The sequence below is a fragment of the Sphaerodactylus townsendi genome, linkage group LG01 (genome assembly GCF_021028975.2).
Source record: "Sphaerodactylus townsendi isolate TG3544 linkage group LG01, MPM_Stown_v2.3, whole genome shotgun sequence".
Classification (NCBI taxonomy): Eukaryota; Metazoa; Chordata; class Lepidosauria; order Squamata; family Sphaerodactylidae; genus Sphaerodactylus; species Sphaerodactylus townsendi.
The window spans coordinates 189,707,096-189,735,088 of record NC_059425.1 but is presented as its reverse complement, the minus strand read 5'-3'; the positions used below and the strand labels follow the sequence as shown (position 1 = coordinate 189,735,088).

The following is a 27,993-nucleotide window of genomic DNA, read 5'->3' as shown; positions in this document are numbered from 1 at the left end:
GACTCATTACCTCCAATTCGAGCATTCAGATCACCCGCTACCACTATATCGTTCAGAGGAGGAGGAGGAGGAGTTTGGATTTATATCCCCCCTTTGTCTCCTGCAGGAGACTCAAAGGGGCTTACAATTTCCTTGCCCTTCCCCCTCACAACAAACACCCTGTGAGGTGGGCGGGGCTGAGAGAGCTCAGAAGAGCTGTGACTAGCCCAAGGTCACCCAGCTGGCATGTGTGGGAGTGTACAGGCTAATCTGAATTCCCCAGATAAGCCTCCACAGCTCAGGTGGCAGAGCTGGGAATCAAATCCGGTTCCTCCAGATTAGATACACGAGCTCTTAACCTCCTACGCCACTGCTGGATGTAGTTGTTTCAGCCTATCTAGGTAATCTGTGATACGCATCCAATGCGAATGGATGGTTTCGCTGTCCACCATAGGGGGAAGGTAAATATTAACCACTAGGAGGGGAGAGATCAACCCTCACATAGAATAGCCTGAGCTAAATGATAGCATGCCAGCAACTCCGTGATCCGGAGGTTCAATTCTTGCGCTACTAGGATTGCCAGACCCACCTGGTGTCTTCCCATCTTATTGGATTTATGAGCGGGAAAACAATATGCTTGATATCCTTGGGCTACAATAGGGAAAGGGGTCCAAGTTTCTTGGAACAGGAGTATGTTAGAATCTTTAAGAAATGTTAAAAAATCAGGATTATTGGCCTTATTTTTCCAACCCGCTATATTCCAAGATAGGAGGCTGAGAGATGTATTGGGGTCGGATGTTTGCAATATCAGTCAATCCACCTCATTTAGTTGGTCCAACACCCCATTACTATCATGAAATACACACTCATTGCGAGAATCCACCCCCTCAATAAGGTTGCTCATTGCTGCCGTCTGAAGGGGCGAATCATTGGGAACCCAGTCAAGATCTGGTTCCAATAAACAGTCTTCCAATGCTGCACACTCCATGAGTTCTTGTGCCCAAGATATGCCTTCCGAAGGTTTAACCATTGCTTGGCCCATTACCCTTGGGGAATATTTGTCGATCTCATATTCATTTAAAAAAAAGTCAAACCGAGTCTCACCCAGAGATATACTGAGAGGAGGGTGAATTCATGTTTCACGGTAATAGCCATTTGGGTCAGAATTGGTGTTAACAACCTCCAGGTGGAGGCTGGTGATTTCCTGAGATTACAAGTGATCATTTCCCCTGGAGAAAATGGCCACTTTGGAAGACGGACTCTATGGTATTATGCCCTATTAACGTCCCTCCCCTCAAGCCCCGCCCTCCTCTGGCTTCACCCCTGAAATCTCTAAGTGTTTCCCAGCCTGGAACTGGCAACCCCAACTATTGACGAAGATGCAGCCAACTGCCTTTATCAAAATGAATGATGATTTTGAGAGGCTCTGATGTACGCGGATGTCTTGAATGCAGCAGCTTCTTGGCTTTTAGCCCTTCCTTATTTTTTAAAAAAATGTCCAGATAGTAGCCACATTTGCCTCCTTGTTTACCCTCAACCATGCAGGAATTTGTATCTTTCTTTACTCTTAGTGAAACTACACTTTTATTTATTTATTGCTCTGTCTGCTTTAGCAAAAGTATTCAACCTCCTTACCTTTATGTTCCCACGTAATTTTATTTTTGCTTAAACATCCATAGACCCTCATTTTAGAACAACTTTCTGCTGTGCAGCCTTCTGCTTTTCTGTATTGCTGCTGCTATTTTAGTTTTTATTAAGCATATCTTTGTAATCTCTTTTAGAAACATGCATGTGGTCCTCTCCCTTCAATTTATCTTCATGCGATTTGAGTCTTTATTGGACCAATATCGGTGTCTGGTAATTAAACTTTAATTGAATGTTGGAGGGTTGTGATTTTGCTTTATATGTTGCTATCTTCGGAAATGCCTTTTTTCAGTACAGCCTACCTCTTGCATTTGCTAGGTGGTTGCTTTCTTCAGTTAAGGTGTGGCTAGCAACAGTTTTTCCCCTTGCTGAATTTCTAATTTAGCCTTCCCATTCATCATTAATATTCTAGAATCCTTCCCTTCCTTCACAAAATTCAGGAAAGCATGGTTTGTTCTTTCCTTCTCATTTTACCCTTATTGCAGCCTTGAGAAGTAGGCTAGGCTAGGAGATAATGCCCAGGCCAATATTCTAACTACTAAGTGGCTTTTTATGCACTTGTGGTTGGCATCAAATTAAGTGCATGTTCCCTTCAGGTTGGATTCTCAATTATGCACTCATTTTGACCTCTTCAAAAGTCACTGCACTCTCAGGTCAGAGAAGCTCTGTGTTTCCAAAACCAGCCAAAGTGTGACTTTTCCTTCCTTGTTTTGAGCAGTGAAGGGAACTTGGATGTGTCACACGTCCTTTGGGTTTTCCAGGTCCTCCCCGCCTTCCCCTGCCCACACAACAGCTCTTCTGGCCAGGACTGAAAGGGCAGTTTTTTTAAAAAAATTGTGCTGCAGGTCTATCAATACCTTAAACCCATGAAGTTGACATAGTCTATTGCCTCATTGACTTAACCCTAACCGCCCCCCCCCCAAATAAAGTAGGTGGCAGACCACCTCCCAGAGGGAGGTTGCATAGCACAGGCAGACAGAATGGCAGATTGGATTGGCTGGTGACACAGGAACCAGAAAGCCACACTGCGAAGCAGACCACCGTGCCCTAAGAAGTAAACCCATGAGGGTGGCCCTGGAGCTACTGCGGCCTGCGGAGGCGCCTCCAAATAGAGGCATGTCTTTTGTCTTAAAAACTTACCTTCTCACCCTGCACAGCTCTGCAGGGACGAGCAGACACGCCCCCGCAGCCATGGCTAAGTTTCGGGGGTTGAAGGGCCACGGGGGCGTGTCTCCTCATGCCTGTGGAGCTGTGCAGGGTGAGAAGGTAAGTTTTTAAAAAAACAGGACGTGCCTAAAAGCAGCTACTCTCACCTGGTGCCGTTCGCTTGGCACCAGGTGCAAAACAGTGTTTTTCAAAAATATGGTTTCCCACCGGTTTGGGGGGGGGGGCGGGAGCGTGGTGCTACCTCATTTCAGAGGCAGCAGCCGTGCGAAGTGCTCCCCCAGAATGGTGTTTTTACTGTGCCCGGGGCGCTGTTTTGAGCCCACGTGGAATGGGCCAGAGTAAGGCTCATCTTTGACTGTTTTCGTGATCTACATGGAGACCAGCCAGTTTACTGCAAAAGTGATACTGTTGTGTAAAAAAATAGTTAGTTGCTTTTTAAAATGTTTTCTACAGGTGTGGAACTAAATTCTCTGAGCCAGATGAAAAGTCAGAAGTCAGCAGAAATGCTTGCAGATGTCAGAAATCTCTTATCAAATGGAGGGTCTGTGAATCAGAAGAACAGTGAAGGAGTCACATTGGTAAGCTCAGGTGTAAATGTTTATTTATTTATTTATTTATTGGGTTTTGTATACCACCCTACCCCCGAAGGGCTCTGGGCGGTGAACAACATAAATCACATATATACAATAACCCTTAAATACATTAAAACAATTTAAAACGCAGCGATCAGTAACAAATAATGTCTGCAATAACCCTCATTAAAACCCTCCCCAAAGGGGGAAGAAACGGGTCCCATAGGTGATAAGAGACCCAGAAGTGAAGAAGAGGAAGAGGAGGGGGCACCTATCAACAACTGGACCCTCCAAAAGCCCGGCGGAACAGCTCCATCTTACAGGCCCTGCGGAACTCACCAAGATCCCGCAGGGCCCGGACAGCTGGAGGAAGAGTGTTCCTGGCCCGCGTGGAGGCCAGCCGCATCATTGAGGGGCCAGGGACTACCAGCAGATTGGCCTCTGCTAAACGCAGAGGCCTAGTAGGGACATAATGCGGTAATGCGGTCCCGAAGATACGAGAGTCCCAGGCCGCGTAAGGCCTTAAAGATAAGCACCCATACCTTGAAGATGATTTGGAACTCAACTGGGAGCCAATGCAGGCAACGCAATACCGGTTGGATATGGTCACGGAAGGCGCCCCCAGTGAGCAGGCGAGCCACCGCATGTTGGACCAGTTTCAATTTCTGGATCAAACGCAAGGGTAGGCCCGCGTAGAGCGAGTTACAATAGTCCAGCCTGGAGGTGACCTTAAATGTTGTCCTTAGGATCTCTAATTTGTGACTTTAACTGTGACTTTATGCTGATGTTAGCAAACACTTGAGTACACAGACTCAGCCTGTGCTTTGAAACTGAGCCACGGCCGCACAGCAGTTGCTTTGAAAAACTAACATGTGGAGAGGACATAGGGATGTCTGTGGGATCACATCATGCACAAGTTGCCTGAACATGGAACTGAATCAGACCCTTGGTCCATCAAGGCCAACATGAGCCACTCAGGTGGGCAGGAGTTCCCCAGGATCTCAGGCAACCCCGCTGCAGCCTGGCCCTTTCAACTAAAGATGCTGATGACTGAACCTGGGACCTAAATGAGATCCAGCATGGCATCGTGGTGAAGAGCAGGTGGACTCTAATCTGGGGAACCAGGTTGAATTCCCCATTCCTTCACACAAGCAGCGGATTCTAATCTGGTGAACTGGAATTATACTTCCCACATGAAGCCTTCTGGATGACCTTGGGCTGGTCATAGTTCTCACAGAACTCTTCCAACCCCACCAAGCTCACAAGGGGTCTGTTGAGGGAACAAGAAGGGAAGGAGTTTGTCAGCTACCTTGAGTCTCCTTGCATGAGAGAAACGTGGGGAGTGACTCCAAGCTTTTCTTCGTCTTCAGCATGCCGAGTAGACGCTCTTAACACTGAGCACCACAGCCCCTCCCCTCTGCTCCTAAGTACCTTCCCGGCCACTTGTTCTACTTTAGTGCCATTAACACATTTAGGTTAATAATGATTTAAATGCAAGCATTTTAAGTGTTTGGAAAGAGGGCTGATATTTGAACTCATATTGTATTATTAGTTACTGATGTTGTTTGCCATTGAAACTATTCCATATATGCCTTCTTGGACTAATGCTGATTATTGTGCAATCTCTAGCATTAACTTTCCATATTAAAAACCATGGCTTGTCCCAGTCTTGCTTATTATTTTGAAATGTCAAGACAGTTAACTGCGTTTGGGTTGTTGTTGTTGTTTGGGTAAATTAGATTAATTTACATCATCTCAAAAGAATAAATTGTCTGGTAATTACATTTAGCCAAATTGTTGCCATCAACAGTTTTGAACTGAACTATACTAGATATTCCATGAAATATTTATATATAAACATTAGATGTTGTGATGTGATTATAGACTACTATGAATTTCCCAAAGACAGGGAAACAGGATAGAAATCTCAAAAATAAATAAATGTATGCAAATTTTCTCTATTCATACCAGTTACAACTTTGGGGACTAGAATCTTGATTTCAGAAACCTTATACATTGGTACTTGACTCACTTATCAAGATGTATTTAAAATCTGAAATTCATATAGTGCCTGAGACATTAAACAAACTGAGGTAGTATCTTTTGTCTAGTGGAACTGAACCACAAAACTGAAATCTGAATTTAAACTCTTGTGTCAAGTTTCTTATTTTTTTAAAATTATTTATTTTACTATATTTATAGCCTGCCTGTTTTACTGAGACTTAACCACCAAAAGAAAAAGGGAACAAACTCAACCAAAAATCAACTCAAACGTTTAAGGAATTGAGCTAAAGATAGCAAAAATATAAAAATATAGAAAATATTCTGTATGCACTGATTATTAATTAAAATAAAAGGACCTGAAATAGCCTTAATTGAGGTAACTTGCAGACATAAGGCTTGCTGACATTAAAAAAAATCATACAAAGTTGATGAAAATATACATTTCACAATACACCACATAAGAACTGTGTTTCAGTCACTTTGACCTTCTTCAGTGGTCACACAAACCTAAAACTGACATCCCAATGGGTATTCACCTGACCAGCTGGTTGTTCCTGAAAGAATAAAAGAGAAAAGAGAAATCCCATTATGATTGAAATGAAAAGCTATTACTGTATTTTTATTAATAAAATCTTAATAAAGTGTGAAAAGACAAATTTGCACTTTCTGCTGTACGTGGCTTAAAATGGATCTCAAAAAAGAAACCAGGGATCTTATATTTCAGTTATAATGTAGACACACAAATAATACCGTGTTTTATATAACCTAAGAGAACAAAAATAATTTAAACATAAATTAATGCAATCAAATAGGAGGAGATTGCTAATAACCAAGACATGAAGGCACGTTTCACTTGAAAAATTCATTTTGTCCTTGGCATACAGCTATGTATTTTTCTGTATAGTTTTTTTAACTGTCTTTGAATTCACCATAGCTGCATATTGCTTGTGCAAATGGGTACAAGGATGTTGTTTCTCTCATTCTGGATCATGGTGCCAATGTCAACGTTGTGGATAATCACTACTGGACACCTCTGCATTTAGCAGCGAAGTTTGGGCAGGTACAGTATAGTTTTCTAGTCTCTTTTTTCTCTTAGTGTAATTTTCAATCTTCCTGTTCAAGATTTCTAGAGTGTCATCTAAATATTTGATCCTAAGCACAAGTCTGACTGCATATGTGAAGGGAAGTGATCACAAATGGTGAGGGACATACAGCTGTGCTCACGATTCTATTTCATGAAGTGAAAAAAATACTAATTTATAATGATATTTCTAAAACATATTTAATTCATGTTGATATATCATGTTAAATGAGTTATATCATTGCAGTATGAGCCTAAATTTCTGTAGTGTATATTTTTAGAAATATTCATGTGAATAATGCAGGCAAACAAGTGATAAATCTATGTGCATTAACATTCAGCTTTTTAAATTCTATCCATATAACAAGCATGTGTAGTGCGCAATACTGTGATGTAGTGTTTGGTGTACAAACAGCAGTGCTGCTGTCCTGGGAAATGTGATCATTATAGCGAAGAATCTAAATGGACAAACTCCTCAATTGCCAAAGAATAAAACCATTTAAAAGGGCTGGAAATTAAAAGGCACTGGTGATAACGGCCACTGTAAATCCTTTGCCACCTCTATGCATTTTCAGTTTCTCATTGCCATTTATTTCCTCTGTGTCCATGTAATATAAATACCCACCCATGAAAACTGTTCATCTGCTTCCACACAAATCTGTGTCTCAACACTACCAGAAGTTTTTCTTTTAATCTGAGAGCCAAAGTTCACATGACAGCATATTGCCACCTTGCCACAGGGACTCACACTACAGCCATATTGTGGCTGCAAGTTTGCACAGGAACTCCATTCAAAAGACCAGGAGGCCCAATTTGGATTGGAACTGTGACCCAGGGAGTGAGGGTCTCCTGCCTCCCCTCTCTGTCCCATTTTCCAGAGCCAAAATGCCCCTGCCCATGAGAGCAATTTCCCATGATACATCAAGTCCAACTGCCTTAATGTTTTCCTCTTTGGCTGATTCCACACAGCAAATGTATAACAGGTTGCAGTCGTTATAAAAGAACACACTTTCCTGTTTTCCCATTCCCATACATGCCACCAGGCAGCAGTTGGAGTCCATGGAAACAACCTGGGCTGCTTTCACGCCTTCGCAAGGAGACGCTTCTCTTGTTAAAAAAAAAATCAGGCAACACATGCAGAGCTGTGCAGGCACGCAGACATCAACCCCAACAGCCACGCCAATCATCCCACAGTATGACCGGCTGCAGCTGCATAACTACTCAGGTGCCACATGCAAAATAAAAGGAAAAGGAGCCTCCTAGCAAGGGCAGGGCAAGGGCAGGTAGAGTCTCCCTGACCATGGATGATGTGGTGGAAGGGAGGGAGGGAGGGAGGGAGGGAGGGAGCTTCACATGACAGTAGCTCCAGTAGCTGGGCTTTTTCACCTGTTCTGTTTGGCCTGTTCGGAATCAACCTTTCAGTCTCTGGACAATGGCTCCTTAGCCCTGTCTAGTAATTCAAGGCCTAATTGGAGAAAGTGGAGGCTTCAGAGGATGGGCTCTGGCATTATGCCTCTCGGAGTGATCTCCTCTCTCTCCAACACGCCCCCCCCCCCATCTCCAGACACCAACCCCGCATCGCCAGGAATTTCCTGACCCAGAGCTGAGAACTGTGTTGGCCCTAGTAGGCAAAGCAGACGGGCACCCTCTTTTAGCCAGTCTTCCCCCATTTTCTCATTGAATAACAGAATGACACTCTAGCACTTGGAAGAGGAGAGAAGGATGGCGGTGGTTTTCTCTGTGCTGATTGGTGAGGTTGATGGATTTCACTGGCTCTAGAGATAATATGGAATTCATGCCTTCCATCATGGTTACAAATTCCTAACAGGTGGGTCTGAGTGACACATTCTGACAACAAAATAGGCAAATAAGGAGAAGCCTTTAAAAATGTATTGGTTTACTGTACTTGCAGTCTCAGTGAGAGCCCAGGTGGATTACAGCAGCCTGAAAAAAAGAATCATATATTAAATAATGCCAAGAATGGTATTGGTGATGGTGGCAACTGGTGGCACGTCTCAGCCAACTCATGGAAACCCTGCAGGGTGTTCAAGGCAAGAGGCATGCAAAGTGATTGGCCATCGTCTGGTTTGGCATAGAGACCATGGGCTTATGTGGTGGTCTCCCATCCAAATACTGACCAGGGCCAATCCTTTTTAGATTCTGAGATCTGGCTAGTTTCTGTTCAGGGCACAGAAAATGGTATTTTATAACTCTAAAAACAAAGTTGAGTAGGATAATTCATGTGGCAGCTAGAGAAAAAGTATTCAGTATTCCTTTCTTGTCTGAGTTGCCTCATTTTTCTGTTTTCTGCCCTTGCTAGGCAAATGTTGTGAAACTCCTCCTGGCGCATTGGGCCAACCCAAGTCTACTCAACTGCAATGATGAGAAGTCGTCTGGTGAGTGTTATTCCATGTATGTGAAATGCATTGATGTGAAGGGTTTGCTAGCCAGATTATTACAGGCACTTCAGTCATAGTGCCGTGCAAGTTAAACATCTCATTGTGTCCTATTTGATTTTTAACAGGGAATCTAAAAATATCAATTCTAAACATTTGTATCTTATGGCATTTTTACTATAAAACCTTTAGCTCTGCTAAGTGGGATTCCATCTAAAGACCTGGATTCAAGTATAGTACCACCTTAGAGACCATAAAGAGTTTCAGAGTAAAAACTTTTGAAAGCCAAAGCTGTTGAAGTGAGCAACTCAGCATGGCTGGACATTGGAGGGCACTGCATCACTCAGAGTTTGTGGAAATGTTATCTCCTTGAATGGGATGGCCTTTGTCTTGACCCTTGGCTGCCCTCTGACCTCTCCTCTCTCCATATAGATGTGGATTGTCATGGAATCACATGTATTTACAGCTCTCCCATATGGAAACAATGCCTCTTATTTCCATTCATGTGATCCAGATTAGCTGGTCACTTGTAATGGGGAAAGTAGATCAGGTTTCTCTGTCTTCCTTTTGACCTCCACCTGAATGTGACCAGAATCTATGTTAATACATTCAAGTTTTATTTTTTGCAACAAAATTCTTGGGAGATTTATTTACTGCAGTCAATGTCATACTTCGCTGACTGGGCAAACTCTGCTATAGTAACCAATATCTCGGTAGGGTTATAGACCCAGTATGCTTCCGCTGCATTATTGTGCTGTATTAACCAAATATCCCAATGAAAGCTCTCTGTAGTTTCTGTGAAACTAATCTAAGTGCCAAACTACATAAAGTCTTGAGAGATCCAATTGATTTGTATTGGTAAATTGCAGCATTAAAGGATCCCAACTGAGATGAAGACTGTGGTTTCAAGCAAAGATTTTTTACAGAAACCTTGAATAAAGTTTTTCTACTTGTAACTGCAAAAATACTGTTGTTTCGTATACAAAGGTAATTACAATGATTTTTCAGCCTATATCTACATTTCACTTTAAAATCAAAGAGATACGAGGACAGTTAAGTTATCAAACTAGGTCAGAAGATCCTGGTTCAAATTTCCATTCTCACTTGGTGACGTTCCACCAGTCGCACACTGTCAACCTAACCCTCTTCTCAGGGTTGTTGTTGTCACAACCCCAGTCTTGCTCAAATTACAGGAACCAACATCTTGGTAACAAAAGACTTGCTTTACTGATAGCAAGCACAGGTATTTAACTTTAAAATTGTCAGAACTCGTCAGCTTTTCACACAACATGAATTATATGTTCCCAACAGGTTCCCCTCCCTTTTCCCCCTCTCCTGGTCCAATTGCCTACCTCCTATGTTTGAGAGCTGCCATCCTCCTCAGAGACAGAGGTGTATCTACCTGGAGTCGTGGGTCCCCGGGTGCAACAAATCTGGTCACATGGGGGCACAAAATCGCCCCCCCATGTGACCAGAGAGTTGGGCCAAGGGTGCCTTGCCAGACTTCAGTCGCCTCCCAGTTCTGCCCACATCATCCCGTTTGATGACATGTGCAGAGCCGAGGGAGGGCAAAGTCTGATGAAGCACAGAGCCTAGTCAGACTTCACCCTCCCTCAGCCCCGCCCATGTCATCCCAGGGCCGAGGCAGGGAGGATGAAGTCTGAGGAGGCTCTGTGCCTGGCCAGACTTCTGCCTCCCGTGGCCCTGCCCATGATGTGCGAGGCCGAGCAGAGGGAGGATGAAGTCTGACGAGGCATGAAGCATTCTCAGACTTCGCCCTCCCTCCCTCCCTCCCTCTGCCCCACCCCACCCCCTTGGCCTGGCAGCAGGGACGCAGGGATGCATGCGGGCAGGGCTCCACACTGTGTGGGGGCAGGGCTCCGTGCCACACTTGTGCATGTGCCACCCAGAGTTTGTTTTGTCTCTGGGCGCTGTTTGGCCACTGTACGCCTCTGCTCAGAGATGTCCCCGATGTGTCCTCCACCCAGCAGCATCTGCTCCAGGAAAGTCTCATTCTTCTTAATGTGCTGTTGTACCTTCTCTTCTAGCAAAGCAACCAACTTACACTTGCTGCAGGTATCGCTGCCCACATCCTCTGGCAGAAAAACGAACATTCCACAGCTGTTGCAGGTGACAGCAGCAACTCCTTGATGATCCATATTTAGGTGTCTTAAATTCTGCAGAACAGATTTCTGGGTCTCCCTTTCAAAAGTTCCCTTCTACACTTGGTCACTGTCTTTTTCTGGTTCATTGGTAGATCAGTGATAAAATCCACAGAGATTGCCTCCCAGGGTCTGGAGGGTGTCTTTAATGGGTTCAATAACCCTAAGGGTTTACCTGGAGCTCTTTTGGCCATAGCACAAATGGGGCAACCTTTTACATACATATTTACATCTTTTCACATAGACTTCCACCAGAATTGCCTTCTCAACAAATGCAGTGTTTTGACAAACCCAAAATGCCCTGCTGACCTGACATCGTGGCAGACAGTTTTCTCTGATTCATATATCCAGTCACTCAACCACCCATTTCTCTGTGTAAGAAGAGGCTTACAAACTTTAAAGTCACAGTGGCCTTCTATTTCTTTCTTCAGCAACTCTACTAAAGTTTCATCTGATTTCATGAGGAGAGGTGGCTGGACTTTGGGAGGGGGGACTGACACACACCCCTTTGCTGGGCTCTGACTAACAACTCCCAAGCCCCGTTGCTTTTGGGGAAAACCTCCCCACCAGCTGTTGGGGTAGACTTGTGGGCAATGATTGATTTGGGGTGTGGATGTTGTATTGCTCAACCCAACTGTGGATTAGTATTTCCACTGATAGACTTGCAGGGACCCATTTATTTTGAGCAGATGAACAGCCAGCGCATAGAACCTGCTACAAAAGTCACTGCCCCATTGCTTGTTTTATTGATAGCCATCATAGGTATGTAACTTTAAAATGGTCTGAACTGGTCAGCTTTTCACTCAACACCAATTATATGTTCTCAGCGGGTTCCCCTCCCTCCCCTCCCCAAGCGAGCCAGCTCCTTGCAACCAAAAGGGCTATGGAAAGAGAAAATTCCAAAAGGCAGGTAACATTTGGGACTCTATAACTTACTATCTCAGGCCGAAAAGAAGAAACTCTTACCCCCAGCATGGCAGAGCCTAAGCTACTTTGGCTGGGGCCATGACAGTTGTGATGGTAAAATGGAGGAGAGGAGGACGAGGTAGGCTGCCGGGTCCCCAATGGCGGAAAAGGAGATGTATAAATGATGTAAATAAATAATGTTTCACTTTCTAAGTGCATTTGTCTTAATCTGACTTGTAATATTAATTCCAGCTTTACCTCTTCATTTGTTTTCTTGTGAACAATTAGATGTTGCAGCTTCAGAGTTTATTGAAGAGATGTTGCTTGATGTGGAAGTCATCTGGCATGAAAAAACTATGGATTCCCTTGCTGCTTTACAGCATGAAGGACCGTATGAAGAGATTATCCATCACCTACCGATGCTCTCGAATAAGTTGTGAGTATTCATCCTCTTATGAGAAATGGATATGGCTTCTGAATTGGCAGCTGGAGTTCAGAATTGGCAGCTGGGGGGGGGGCGTGGATGATACATAATGGTGAACTTATTTGCTCTTTAACTCATTACCTATCAAGTCATAATGAGTAAGCTGGTATTCTGATGTCCCTGCCACTTTCCCTCCCAGCATATTAAGAGATGCCCAAAAGATACAGAGCATCTCAGAGATACTTGTACCTAAGAGATACCCAAAAGATGCAGTGTGTATATCTTTCCAAAAGATGTATCTGTCAGGATGGCAGCTATGGGGGCTGGGCTGCCTGGGGAACTTCCAGCCGTGCTCTGCTTCTGCTACTCTGCCTTCTTCCACAGCTGGCTTATCGAGTAACCTTGGGTGTCTGGAGATGTTGCTGGGGAACTGTCCTGCTGAGGGTTTCACATGTGGGGAGGGGGGGGGGGATGAAAAGTCCTATCCGTAAGAGCGCTGGTCTGAGGGCTTGAGCTTCAGAACACTCTTCTGTTGCTTTCCTGTCACTGGCAATAAAATCTGGAACTTCTGAAGTCTGGCTGGCTCACTGTCAATGCAGGGGAGTCCTGACAGTATCTCTCTCTGTGTGTGTAAAGTGCCATCAAGACACAGTGAACCTCTGGCAATTGTAAGGGTTTTCAAGGCAAGAGGCTTATCGAGGACGTTTGCCTTTGCTTTCGTATGGGAAGAGTTCTTTAGTGGTCTCCCATCCAGTTACTAACCACAGCCAACCCTGCTTAGCTTCTGATGAGATTGCAGTATATTTTTTTAAAATGGTACTCTGATATGTATTCAATGTTCAGGTTCCACACAGCTTATTGATTTGCCTGTATGGCTTTTCCAAGAACCTCCTATATATTCTATTTGGAATGTTGATTTATATTGCAAGGCAATGCTGGGGACAGAGCATTTTAAATCAAATCACTTTTGCTGAGATAAATGCAGTTTTGCCACATAACAGAGGGGCTGCAGAGCATCCACTTTGCACACAAAAGGCCCCAAGTTCAGGCCCTGACATCGCCGGCTGAAAACGAGCAGGGAGCGAGTGATGGAAAAGTTTTCCCCTGGAGAGCCACTGTCAGTCTGAGCAGGCAGGGCTGACCTCGACAAGACTGGCGGTGGTCTAATTCAGCACACAGGGGTGTCCTGTCCATTTGTATGTGTGTGTGAGGGGAGGCTGCAGCTGTCATCTAGCACAACAGGGATCCTTATCCTTTTACAGACAATTCAGGGACAACTATACATTTCTGACACAGCATCCATAAAATGGCTGCTACTACAAAATAGCTGCTGTTGGAAGGGGAGGCAGCCACAAAATGGCTGCTGTCACAGCTTACTTTAAAGATCCTCCTCCTGCTGTGGTGGCAGCTGTGGCCTAAGTAACCTTTATTTAAAAATCAGGACAGTTAATCAAATCTCCAGTGGCCAGTCAGAAACTTTGCTGGGGAGAAATCTCACCTGGGACTGGGACACTTGGTGGGCGCTGGGAAAAGTGGCAGCGGGGGCCACTGGGGACCCTGGCAGTAGGACAGCCCTCCTCATCCAGGAACAGCTGGCTGAGAGTCAAGCCAGATAAGACCCACAGACAACATCCGCGCAAATCTCCCAACCATTATGAAACGTTTCAATCCCTCCCTTTGCCACTGTGTGTGCCCACACTCACCCACTCCAAAGGAGTGGCTGCCATTTTGTGATTACATCATCCAAATGGTCGCTTCCATGCTTCACAGCTTCATGCTCTGTCTCTCTGCATCTTCTGGAGTCCATCTTTAAAGCATTAGCCCTTCCCCTCCCCCAAAATAAAGAGACCTGCAGGAAAAACAGGCCAGGGCCAGGAGGGAGCTGAGAAAATGGCTCTGAGGAGGACGTTCAGGGAAGGCAGAGAGAGGTGTAGGAAACAACCAGCATTTGGTTGAGGCACACCTACCATGGGGGGGGGGGAGGGGAGGGAGGGAGGGAGCGGGAAGGGCCCCGTTATCTGTTGTGGCCCACCCATCTGGGGGGAGGGGAGTGTTAAACTGCTGATTTTTATGCAGGATATAAAATGATGTAACATTGAATCAACCACAGAAAAACAGGTGGGGAACAGACCCTCCCCCCGCCCCCAAGCAACAGGATCGCATAAGTGACAAAAATTAAAATGTGGAAAACCATGATGTTCTTCCAGATCCAAAATGGGGAAAATTCCATCATGAGTTATATCAGAGCCAAAACAGAAGTGACATTGTGTTGCCCAATTCCATCAAGTGTGGCCCATCTGATGGGATCCAGGTGTCTGTGCTGTCCACTCAGTTCCTGGAATATTCAACAGCACATTGGTGTGTCCTGCAGGTTACTATTCCATTCCATTCCCTTGCGATTGTTTTTTCAGTCCCTTGGTGGCACAATTGCAAGGGCCATGACCAGGACCATGGAAAAAAGAGCTTTTATTTATTTCCTGCTTTTCCCAACCATAGTGAGTCTCGAAGCAGCTTACAAGCTCCTTCCCTTCCTCTCCCCACAACAGACACTTGGGAGGTCAGTGGAGCTGAGAGGCTTTCCACACAGCAGAGGCGACCTAGGTTAGACTTGTGACGAGTCGAACTCTACGGCTGTGCGGAGTACCTGGATCAGACCTACGTCAAACTAAGGTCGAATCCAACAGTGCAGAAAGGGCCTGAGAGAGTTTGGAGAGAGCTGTGAGTAGCCCAAGGCCACCCAGCAGGAATGTAAGAGTTCGGAAACACATCAGGTTCACTAGATAAGATTCCTCCACTTATAGAGAGAAGTGAGGGACCCAGTTCTCCCAGTTCTCCAGATCAGAGTCTGCTGTTCTTAATCACAACACCAAGCTGGGAATGGCAATACATGCGACTATCGCAAGGAGCACACAGCAGAGGGGGGGAAACGCGAGGAAACCCAAATTCAGTGTCACTTATAGCATGACTCTCACTATTTGTCCTGGAGTTCTGCTGCCTGTCAGAATTTTCAAACAGAAGTCCTTAATTGCTTTATTGCTTCTCTTCCACAGCAATCCTTTGGCCTTGCCAATTGCCAAGCAAGACAGTTTGATGGAAAGAGACACCATGTTCAAAGATGTTGCTCAAGGTTCATGGAAGCAGCAGCCACAAGAGAATGCCTCCAAACGCATCATGGTGAACAGCCCAACAAAACTTGAGCAGGTAAAGATGTGTGTTCAGGGTCTAGATCTGGAAACTGTGAATAGTTCTTACTACACTTTCATCCAAGCATTCTAGTAACTGAAGTCTGACATGGTATGCCCAGGTGAGCAAACAAGTGGGTATTGATGTAGTAGACTATATTGATGCAGGAGCTGGGGTACCAGGAGAGGTGTTTATCCAAACAGTCAGGGTGGGAGAGTTCTACCTGGGAACTGTCCAAAATATGGCAGTGGGGCTCTTAATGAGTATTTAGTGTTGCCAACCTCTAGATGGTGGCTGCAGATCTTGTGGGATCACAGCTGAGCTCCAGGTGACAGAGACCAGCCAGCTGGAGCAGATGGCTGCTTTGGAAAATGGACTCTGTGGCATTGTCCTCTGGTGAGGTCCCTCCCCTTCCCAAACCCCACCCTTCACAGACTCCACCCCCCAGTTCTCCATGAATTTCCCAATCTTGAGGTGGCAATTCCCAGTTCCTTTAAAAGCCAGCTATCAATAGCCTTTATCACATGTAATTTCTTGTTACGTCTGTACTATACTGTGTTCTTCCTGTTTAGTATAACATACCAGCAAAATTTTATAGTGGTGTAAAGATGGGCATAGAGATTACTACATTAGACTGGAGCAAATGATTGCTCTGCCTAGTGCTCTGCTTTCTGTTCACTTCTGTGGGAAAATTTAAGTTGCAGTAGATTTTAAGATGTGAAACTAAACAACATTGGCCCTAGTTAATATTTGGATGGGAGACCACCAAGGAACTCCAGGAATGCTGTGCAGAGAAAGTCAATGGCAAAACTACCTCTGTTAGTCCCTTACCTTGAAAACCCTGTAAGAGGTCGCCACAAGTTAGCTGCAATGTGACAGCACTTTACACACACACACGTTTACATTGCCCAACATTGTTTACAATTCCAGCTTAACAATTTTTGGGGTATTTGTATGAAAGTTCAGCATCAGCTTATTTCAAGGGAGTACCCCAATGCTGAATTTATCCTTGCTGGCGACTTTAACACCCGTGTCGGCAACGACTTACTTGCCCTTTTGACAAGCGAGGGCTTGGATGATGACTACACTCATCTCCTATTACTTCCTCACTTGCGTAATCCAAAGACTTTACTCTAAATCCAGTGGGTGTGAATTTGGTTAAATTTGCCATCAAAAATAATAAGCTCTGGCTAAATGGCCTCGGAATTTTAAAAAATGCTGAGTATACATGCGTAACTACACAGGGTCACAGCATAATTGATTACGTTATTGTCTCCCCTCATCTATTGAACTCAATTCAATCGTTCTTTGTTGGCGACTTCCTTCTGAGTGACCATCTCCCATTACATCCCACCCTGAACATTAACTATAATAAAACTCTGAACACAAATCTAATAACACTTCAAAAATATCTTCCTTGAATAGTATGGTCCTCACCAGTGGTGAGATTCAAATAATTTAACAACTGGTTCCAGTTTTGGAATTCAAATAATTTAACAACTAGTTGTTTACAAGCACCATTTTAACTGGTTCTGCTGAAGTGGTGCAAATCTGCTGAATCCCACCACTGGTTCTCACGCACCAAGACTAAAATTACTATTTGACTTAACTCTCCCTTGATCACAACTTTAAAAAACTCCATAGTTAATACTGAGACATCTAAACTTGGCATCCTTAGATATGAATAATTAGAAACTCATGAATAATATGAAACTCTTACTGGCAGACCAACACTATCCTGATAAAGGTAAAAATCCTGATAAAGGTAAAAATAGCCAGCAAATTCAAAGTGATTGGATCGAAAAGAATGTATCACCTACAACAACAATATACAAACTTTATATCGGAATTATCACCACACTGGTTCTAAAAACACCCCGACACAGAAGCCACTCTTAAATACAAACTCAAAACTCTAATTATACCGAAGCGATTAGAATTCACGAAATTACAATGAAATAAACTACTGCAAGCCTCTATTATCAACTAGCGGGGCCTGGCCACGCGTTGCTGTGGCAATTGTCCTTCTTATCACAGTCCACAACCCACACAGATGTCCATGCAGGTCCAATGATCCCCAGCATAGCCTTTTGGGAGCAGCAGTGGCATAGTGGCTAAGAGCAGGTGCACTCTAATCTGGAGGAACCGGGTTTGATTCTCCGCTCTGCAGCTTGAGTTGTGGAGGCTTATCCGGGGAATTCAGATTAGCCTGTGCACTCCCACACACACCAGCTGTGTGACCTTGGGCTAGTCACAGCTTTTCGGAGCTCTCTCAGCCCCACCCACCTCACAGGGTGTTTGTTGTGAGGGGTGAAGGGCAAGGAGATTGTAAGCCCCTTTGAGTCTCCTACAGGAGAGAAAGGGGGATATAAATCCAAACTTCTCCTCCTCCTCCTCTTCCTCCTCCTCTTCTTCTTCTTTTGGGGTGGTCAAATGGAATCCCTCTTTCCCTTTTCAATTTACAGTATTATATGGTGCTGTCTTAGTTTTTAGTATAAGGTAACCCTTTCCATTCCACAACGGAACTGTCCAGAGTGCGAATCCCGCTGTCCATGAGGCTGGTTGACACGCACAGTCCTGGCTTGGGGAAGGCAGAACTGGGGCTAGGAGGCTATCCCAGTCAGGCAGCAGAGGCAGGGGGGTGAGGCGCTCAGATCGAGGCCAGCTCCCTGGGTTCTTAAAGGGCCACGTGCAAAAGAAGCGGAGCCAGTAGTGTTGGTTCACCCCCACCCCATGGATTTTCTTAGAAGAAAAAGGCAAACTCCAGCTTGCTTTTAGTAAAAGAGAGCTGTGGCGAATATGGGTGAGGAAGTGGGTAAGTGGTGGTTAGATGTGAGGGAGGGCAGAGTGAGGTGTGTGAGGATGAGCTGGATGTGTATGTGTGTTGTGTGGTAGCAGTGGGTGAGGCACAGAGAGTGAAAGTTATCTGCATGTGTGGGGGGGGACCCCACTTGACGTCTCACATGGCAAAGTGTGTATGTGTTCACTTCCACTCGTATTACCTAACAGTATTACCTCTTTACTGTTTTCACTGCTCATCTCTGGCCATCTGCACAAACATTGTAAGGGCATACCAAGCCCTCAGGCCACAGACAGGCTGCACGAACCTTCTAAGGGTGACAGTTGAACACAGCCAGCTTCATGGCCTGGTGCACCAGGAAAAATACTTTTACCTGGCTCAGGTATGGACTTTTGGTGATTTGAAGGTCTGATTACCTGCCCATAACAGGGAGGGACGTCATGTAAAAATTTGGGGGCGATCCATCCAGCCGTTTCGGAGTTAGGGAGTCACCAACAAACGAATGGTTAGCTTTTTATATAGATAGATGATGTAAAGAGTTCTTGGGCGCTGGTAAATAATACTGCTGGATTACACAATTCTATTATTTTCTCCATCTCCCCAGAAAGTTGGTTTAACTATTTTTCTAATTGTTTTCATCAAAATACTCTCAATAAAACTGCTTCATTAGACACTGACCAATTGGCCACCAGTCGCCACTGCAGAAGTCAGCACCCTGATCAACAACCTCCGGGCAGAGGGGTAGCTAGGGAAAATGGAACCTGGTGCAAAACCTGAGGTTTGCGGGGGGGCCCTCCCCATGGGCGGCTGCTTTGATGCTGGAATCCACCCCCAAACAGCATCACTTTCAATGGTGTTTAAATTAGGGAGCCCAGATTCTCCTTTTAAATCCACCTTAAAGGGAGAATCTGGAGTCCCCGGTTAAAACAACATTGAAAGTGATGCTGTTTTGGGGTGGATTATCCCCCACCCTGAAACAAAATCACTTCCAATTTTTAATCTGGGGACCTCAGATTCTCCCTTTAAATCCATGCCGAAGGGGTCTGATTCAAAAGGAGAATCTGGGGAAATCTGGGGGGTCAATTTTCCTGCTGTCAGGGGTGCAATTGTTAGGCTAGCAGCACCAAACTTTCAGGGTATCTTTAGGAGACTCTCCTGATGAAACCATCCAGGTTTGGGGGGTCCAAAGTTATGGACCTTCAAAGGTGTAGCCCCATCTTCTATTAGCTCCTATTGGAAACAATGGGGGATGGGGCACCCCTTTTGGGAGTCCATAACTTTGGACCCCCTAAGCCAACCTTCACCAAACCTGGGTGGTGTCAGCAGGAGACTCTCCTGATGATGCCACCTAGGTTTAGTGAAGTTTGGTTCAGGGGGTCCAAAGATGTGGACCCTCAAAATGTCCCATCTACTATTAGTTCCCATTGGAAATTATGGGGGATGGGGCACCCCCTTTGGAGGTTCATAACTTTGGACCCCCTAAACCAAACTTCACCAAACCTGGCTGGTATCATCGGGGGTGTCACTTGATGACAGCCTGAAATGTTGGTGCTGCTAGCCTAAAAATGCTCCCCCTGCAGGCCAAAAACTGAAAAAAGCACTTTAAAATACAAAAAAAACCACAAACGGGGGCAGAGCTTCGGACATGCAATGGGGCGGTTGAACCCGAGAAAAAAAAACCCTTGGGATGCACTAACCCTGGTGCCCACATCACAATCTGGCTCTAATCATGGCCTCCAACAGTTGCAGAGCAATCTCCCATTTCTTTTATAATACAGGCAACAGGTACATCCCAGCGGCACTTAAAAGTATTTAACACCAAAGTTGGATCACAACTATTATATGAGTTTCCAATTTGGATAAACGCCGTCAACCAATCTATTAACACCTTACAATTCATTTTTTTACATAAAGTAATGGGCCTCCCTAACTTTGTCCGCTTTGCAGCTATTTGCCTAGAGACAGGACAGTCCACACTCGAGAACATTCAAACACTGGCTCAAAATCCACTATCAGCAGGATACCTCTAACTTCATAAACTCCTTTTAACAAGACAGTAAATCTATGAATTGGTGTAATACCATCAAGGAGAAAATTGAATCCATTGGTCTTTTGATGGAATTTCTTTATATGCTTACCTCTAATGAGGCTTATAAAACCCTAAAAGTGAAACCTCTTGATTGGGAATTCCAATCACTGACAAATGCGGCCAAAAGTACCTGTTCACCTCTAAGCCTAGCAATTCCTCCCATTCAAGGCCAAACAGCCAACTATCTGATTACTATGACTAATCCAACCCAAATATGAGCCCTGGTGCTTGCCAGATTTAATGTCATGCCCTCCTCTTTTCTTCTTGGGAGGTTCAACAATCTCGACAAAGCTCATAGATTATGCCCTTGCAACCAAGACCAGATTGAAACCCTTTTTCATTGCCTAAGAACCAAGGGAGCCAGAGACAGATATGCAAATTTCATTCCGTTATTCTCCACGACTCTGGCAGACATGGTTGCTATTCCAAGTCTTTTGAATAATCCTGATCCCATATTTAATGAGTTGGTTGCAAATTTTCTTCTCAAAATAATTGAAACCAAATGATTTATTTAATGGTCTGCAATTGTATGCACAGAACAAATGTATTCCTTTTTCTTTCTTTTTTCTTATCTCAGTTTTATTTTATTTGAAGATTTTATCTTAATTACTGTGATATGCCAATAAAAGGCTTTTGAATTAAGTGAGTAAACAGCAGTTTTGCTTATGAATTCTCTAAGAACGCTGTGGTAGGTGTTGTCTGGACTTGATTACTTTACTTTCTCAACCCTAGAAAGTTCACTCCTACCACATCTATTTGAATCACTTTCTCAGATACCCTCTCATGCAAAAGCTGTTCACACAAGATCCCAAGATCTTCCATAATGAGTGAAAACTGATATAAATAATGTATTTAGCTTCTCTACAATCTCCATATCCTGCTTCAATACTCATATCAGTCCACTGGTGACTAATGTTCCAGCTGCCTTTTCCCTACTTCCAGCTTACTGAGATCATCTTCATTATTTTGATGTCTTTTTTGCATTTTTCCAGGTGAAGTTAATGCCTCCAGCACCAAATGATGATCTGGCTACTCTGAGCGAGCTGACAGATAGCAGTTTGCTCTATGAAATTCAGAAGCGCTTCAGTAACAATCAGATATATGTGAGTGTTTTCAAACTGTTCCCATATCTGTTTATGAGAGAACGTGGAAAAGGACTCTGAGCTGTTAATTGCTGTGGCTGCCAATTAGCCTCCCTGACTTGGATGTTGTTGCCCTACCCTTCATATCCTGCTCTACTGAAATATGTATTTCATATTATTGTTCCTACAATATGTACTGGCAAATGCTAATTCTCAAATTTGTGCGTGCGTGCGTGCGTGTGGCGTGCGTGCGTGCGTGCGTGCGTGCGTGTGTGTGTGTGTGTGTGTGTGTAGCAGAGTGTCCACCTAAAAGCAGGCCAAATGCAAAAGTCTGTTTGTAAGATTAGATCAGTGAATGAGTTACTCCAGTCCAAAGAATCTGGAAGCCGCATGGACCATGGACATGCATCTTGAATACCACACCCCGCCAAAGCTGCTGGAACACAATGACTCTAGGCTACTCCCTGTCACAAGGTTTTTACATTTCCTCTGCCTTTAGATACAATCTCCCTAACAAACTATCCCTTCCTGATCCACTTAAAGCCTCAGCCAAATTTGAATAAGTTACCTGGGCAGAGTCTTTTAAGATACTCTGCTCAAAGCCATTAAAGGCTTTCCTGATACAATCAAGGAACAATTGGCTCTATTATCCTGGTACTTAGAATCAGTAGATGAGCTTTTGATTAGCTCAAGCCCAACGATCCCAGCATGGGAAATCCCAAAGGATCCAGGAAAATGAAAATGAAACTTACCTGATCCCGCTCCTACCTGCACAAAGGGGTATAAAAATACTGTGTACCCTAGACTCAGTGCTCTTTACTGGCGAAACCTCTCTTGGTCTAGTTGGTTTGAGACGCAATATATCGTCCTTCGCTAGGGTTCCCATGCTGGCATAGGGATCCTTGCCTTCTTCCAGACTTCTTCAGCTGAACTTAAGTAATGTATAAGTCCCCCGCTCCCCCTCCCACTCTGTCATCCAAACCTATCTTTTCCTCCCTGCTTATATCTAATAGGAACTGTGTGTATGTTTCTCAACGTCTTACTGTATGAATGTTTGCAACCAAAAACTTATATGCAAATATTTAAAACTACAATCTGGTCTCTTTTGTATTCTCTGTAGAACATTTCAAAAGCCAATTCTGGTATAGTTGTCTAAAAGATCCCCCCTAGCCTGTCTCTCGCACTGCCAAGCTGAGTTATATTCCCCACTGCTACTTTTAAAAGGTTCTCATACTGTTAAGCTAGGTAACAATTAAGGACTTCTCAGTTGAGTCAGATCTTGGAAACTGAGCAGGGTCAACTCTAGTAGTGAGTATTTGGTTGCCAAAAGGCAATCCACCTCAGTTCATCTCTTGCCTTGAAAACCCTACAAGGTTACCATAACTTCCAATCACCTCCTTCTTCCCAATGCTGGACCAACCAGGCCTAGCTTAATATGGGAAAAGAGAGAGGGGGGGTTGCCTAGTGTCAGGGGGATTGTATCTGGATGATTGAGATTCATTCCTAACTGAATGTAATTGCTACAAGATGCATGTAACCAGTGTAAGGAATCAGCAAGGTCCAGTCCAAAAGTAACTTTAATAGTTCTTTAATGAGCTGGCATTCATGATCGACTCTACAGGCAATGCAGATTCTAACCCCCCCTCCCTTGTCGGGCGACTGCTTTTACGGGCCTCTCTTCCCGCCAAGAACTGGACATAAACAATTACTCATTCCCACAAACCAGCAGAAGTTTCACACAGACAGAAAGCAAGGTTAAGCAAGCGATAACACCTACGCTGGGCAAGCAGCCCAACGCACCGGAGGAATCTCCTCCAAGGCCGAACCAACAACTCTAACTAAATCACAACCTTACACTCCGCCTCACCAAAGAAGGCCCCCTTCCCCCCCTGGCTTATGAGGAAATGCTTTATGAAATGCAGAAATCAAAGAGGGAGCAGTAATATTTTCAGAATAAATCCACTGGTTATGTCCAGAAGGGTACCCCACCCACGAGACCAGATATTGCAAACGATTGCGGGAATAGCGGGAGTCCAGGACAGCATCAATCTCGTAGTGTTTGTGACCGTCAATAATAACTGGTGGGGGTTTCTCCGGAGGGCCGTGCCAAACATCGAAATCTGGAGTCCGTTTGAGTAAGCTGGAATGAAACACAGGATGGATGTTGCTTAACGAGTTAGGTAAATCAAGGCGAGCAGTCACATTATTTATAACCTGCTTAATCTGAAAAGGCCCTATGAACTTTTTTCCAAGTTTGGAATATTTGTGTACATCCCTTAGATTTTTGGTGGGCAAATATACCCACTCCCCTACTTGCAAAGGAAAATCAGCTCGGTGCTTGTCAGCTTGCATTTTTGAGCTTCCTGAGCATGGGAGAGTGCTGAAGTCACCGACTTCCATCCCTCCGCCAAGGTTTGAATCCACTCCTTAAACTCTGGAGGCTGCAACGGTTGATCGTTGAGGAGGGGAAATGGAGGGAATGATTGTCCTGTCACCACTTCAAAGGGTGTTTTATTGGTGCTGCTGTGAATGGCGTTATTGTAGGCATATTCGGCAAAGGGCAATAACTCAAACCAATTGTTTTGATGGTAGTTTGTATAACAATGCAGATATTGCTCCAATGTCCGGTTGGTCCATTCCGACTGACCATCGCTTTGCACGTGGTACGGGGCAGCGACCGCGGGGGTGGTCCCTAATAGTTCCAAAAACGCCTTCCAGAACTTAGATATGAACTGGGGGCCGCAGTTGGAAATTATCTTACTAGGAGAGGAGTGCAACCGATAGATATGTTGAAGAAACAACCTGGCTAGTTTGGGCGCAGATGGAATGGTGGGGCACAGAATAAAATGCGCCTTTTTGAAAATAAGTCCACAACCACCCACAAAACAGTATTGCCATGGCTCTCCGGGAGATCTCCCAGTGGAAATAATTTGCCAGGGCCGGGAGGCAGGCTGTATCGGTTGCAATAACCCATGGGGCTTCCCAGAAATGGGCTTAGCCTCCGCACAAGTTGGGCAGCCCTTCACGTATGCCTCAATGTCCTTGCGCATAGCATGCCACCAGAATTGACGCCGTAGAAGATGAAGCGTCTTCAGAAACCCGAAATGTCCCGCCTGCTTGGCATCATGACCAGCAAGCAGCACTTGTTTGCGTAGAGGAGGCGGAACATACCAACATCCCCCCCTTCGCCAAACCCCACCCTTCAACGTGAGTAGGGAATCAGTGTCCTCCGGAGGGACGGCCTGGCATCCCGCCTCCTGAAGTTGCTGTAGGAAGGGCGAGACTATGTCGGGGATGACCAGTGAAGGGGGCGGGTCTGAGCTGGACGTTTGGGATTGAGTTACAGCCAATCCCAGCTGTGATGGAGACAAAACTGTGCGTGGTATGGCACGTAAGGACGGTTCCGCCCCCTTGGGAAGATGGGAGAGCGCGTCTGCTAGTTTGTTGCTCTTACCAGGGAAAAAATGGACAGAAAAACAAAACCTGGAAAAGAAATTGGCCCAATGCAGCTGTTTGGCGGACATTCTGGTGGGGGTTGACAGGGCTGCCAAGTTTTTATGATCCGACCAAACCTATTCCAGGCCCCCTCCAACCAATGCAGGGGGGTCAGTAAACTGAACAATGCGTGAACCCCAGCGTATGGTGGGTTCGTGGTTTACCAACCATGGCATACCAAGAACTATGGGGTGTTTGGCCACCGGAGCCAAGATGAAACTGCGCCTCTCCCAGTGCTCGGCACAATGCAGTAGCACCGGCTCAGTTCTAAAGCGTGTGGGGCCCTCTCCCTTTCCGAATGGTAAAGATCATCGAACTCCTGCATGTGGGCGTCTAGCTGCAGAATGAAATAGGGTAACTTGGAAGCGGTGCCATCAAACCGGGCCGGGATACGTGGTCTGAGGTACCCTTGACCTGGTATTGGTGCTTGCACAGGACCTGGTATTGGTGCTTGCACAGGAACAGGCTGAGCCACAGCAGGCGGAACTCGAGGTGTGGCGCGAGTCGCTGGTGCCGCCGCTGGCATAGGTGGAGGGCGAGTCGCAGGGAGGGGTGGGGTTCTTCCTGTCTGGGTCACCCTCCTTTGCTCCTCAAGCGCTATAAGATCCCGTTCCCTCCAAGCAAGGGCCTCATGTTGTCTATCCAAGGCCTCCTTTTCGCGCTGTAGCTGCAAACGTTCAGCCTTTTGCACGGCAGCATCCACATCACCCTGAACACGAAGCGCTCTCAAACTTTGCCTTTGACGAAGAAGATCCTGTTTGGATTGCTCAGCCGTCTGTAAAAATTCCCTCTCTTGCTGCTCACGGTCCCATTAAAACTGTAATTGGAGAGCTTGCTTCTCCCATTCCAATTCCTCCTGGAACCTGATCCGCTGTTGCAGGCGGTCCTCCATGAGGGCTTCACACGGCTCCTGCCATTCACGCTTAGCCTTTTTGAAGGCTTCATGCTGGGCATGGAGAAGAGAGGGGTCTGGGTCCCTATGGGGCAATCCCAAGTCCTCATGCCAGGAAGAGGTGGCACCTGGTGGATCAGCCGGTTCTTCTGGTTCCTCATCCCCGAGGCCCTCCGCGAACAAAAGGCGAAGGCGGGAACCTCGCCGCAGATCGATCAAGCCTTCTTCTTCCACCTCCACGTCCCGAAGTGCTGCTGCTGTTCCCGGCTCAGGCAACCCAAAATTCATAGATTCTTGAATGGCAGCATCATGGTCAGTGGTCTTAGGCCGCGCTCCGGTGTTTTGCCACTGGTGCTCGGGAGGGGGTTCCTCGAGGTAGCGATCCAGAAACCTCTCGAGCGATTCTCGGGTATTTCCATGAATGGTTGACAGACCAATCTCTTCGGTGACCATTCGCATAACCGGTTTGTAATCCACATGTTGGCATGTGGTAATGTGTCTCTCAGGCGGAGCCCGATCCATTGACACTCCACCACCCGGATCACTGGGCTCTCGGCGCAACTCGAGACATTCAGTAGCCACAGTGCGCCGAGCCATCAGGGTGGCTTCATCCACTTGCTCTTGCAGTTGGAGAAAAGCCATGCTTCGGCTGAGCCGAGGCCTGGAAAGAGCAACCAGGGAGATGGTGTCCGTGGGCTCTAGCGGCGGAGCGGATACAGGGAGAGAGGAGACGGAGCCCTCTTTGGGGGCTACCGGTTCATCCTCGTATTTCGAATTCATCGGTCCCTTAAATCCCAACTTCTGCATGCCGAAAGACATCAGAGTTCAGCAAGGACGGGTAACGTTGGTATAGTGTGGATCCAACATTACGCCGGAGAAATGGTGAGAATCTGCATAATGTAAGGAATCAGCAAGGTCCAGTCCAAAAGTAACTTTAATAGTTCTTTAATGAGCTGGCATTCATGATCGACTCTACAGGCAATGCAGATTCTAACCCCCCCCCCCCTTGTCGGGCGACCGCTTTTACGGGCCTCTTTTCCCGCCAAGAACTAGACAATGTAAGGCAGGGGGTTGATGTGTGTTCTGTTCAGGTTTCCTGGCCTTGGCACATTCCACAGTTCAGGCTGCGTGCCCAGACTGGCTGCAGAAGATGTCCTTGCTTTTTGCCTTAACTTGTGTGTGTGAAGCTGCTTTTCTCGCATCGTGGGAATTGTATTGAGTGGAGGCGGGGAGGGGTTTTCTCTTGGCCATAAAAGAGCCTGCCTAGAACCGGGAAAGTCAGAATCTGCATTTCATGTAGTGTGACCACTGAAGTTTATGAAATAAAGAGCTTTCCTAAGTTACTTGTTTCGAGTCCTTTGAGGTTCCTTACATTATGCAGATTCTCACAACTTCCTTTTCGGATTGATCGTGGTCGAGCATCACCCTCAACCGTTCCTGTGGATCTCCGATGTCAACCAACATGCGGAGATTGACCTTCAAGGGTCTGTTGAATTCGGAATATGAAGAGACTGTGGTAGCCCCCAAAGAGGGCTCCCTCTCTTCGCTCCACGCAACGGATCCTGTGGAGGGGCCAGGGGACTCCGTCTCTCTGGTGACCCTCTCGAAGCCTCGGCTCAGCCGGAGCTTGGCCTTCCTCCAACTGCACGAGCAAATGGAAGAAGCCCCCCTGATGTCCTGGCGCACGGTTTCGGCCGAAGGCCTCGAAGTGCGTCAGGAATTCTATGATCCTGGTGGTGGAGTGTCAATGGATCGTGCCCCCCTGAAGTGGCATGTCACCACCCGTCAACATGTGGATTACAAACCGGTGATGCAAACGGTGAGGGAGGAAATTGGAGTATCAACGATTCATGGGGACACCCAAGAATCTCTGGAAAAGTTCCTGGATCAATACCTCGAGGAGCCCCCTCCTGAGCATCAATGGCAGAGTACCGGAGCATGCCCGAAAGGGACGCGCCTCTCAGCGCCTCGAGAATCCATGGAGGGCGTGCTGGATTTACAAAAAGGATCCCGGGTCAGACTGACTTTTGCAGAGGATGCCCGTGCCCGGGACCCTCCGGACTTACAAGGACTTGAGGGGGCATCTGCCTTACCTGCTGTGGAGTTCAATCGTCCCC

General features: G+C 45.8%; 1 protein-coding gene across 8 annotated transcripts in view; it reads left to right on the top strand.

Annotated features, from left to right (window-relative positions):
• The window catches only part of MYO16 (myosin XVI), a 183,567-nt gene that overhangs the window by 32,448 nt on the left and 123,126 nt on the right, over positions 1–27,993 (top strand). For 7 of the 8 annotated variants that reach the window (XM_048501914.1, XM_048501905.1, XM_048501895.1 and 4 more), the window contains 6 exons: positions 3,244–3,368; positions 6,301–6,426; positions 8,768–8,843; positions 12,200–12,347; positions 15,386–15,536; positions 21,400–21,510. In XM_048501914.1, coding sequence (XP_048357871.1) covers positions 3,244–3,368; positions 6,301–6,426; positions 8,768–8,843; positions 12,200–12,347; positions 15,386–15,536; positions 21,400–21,510 — 737 coding nt within the window. Of the gene's footprint in view, positions 1–1,805; positions 1,837–3,243; positions 3,369–6,300; positions 6,427–8,767; positions 8,844–12,199; positions 12,348–15,385; positions 15,537–21,399; positions 21,511–27,993 lie in introns of those variants that run through there. The other variant, XM_048501930.1, reaches the window with a different exon arrangement.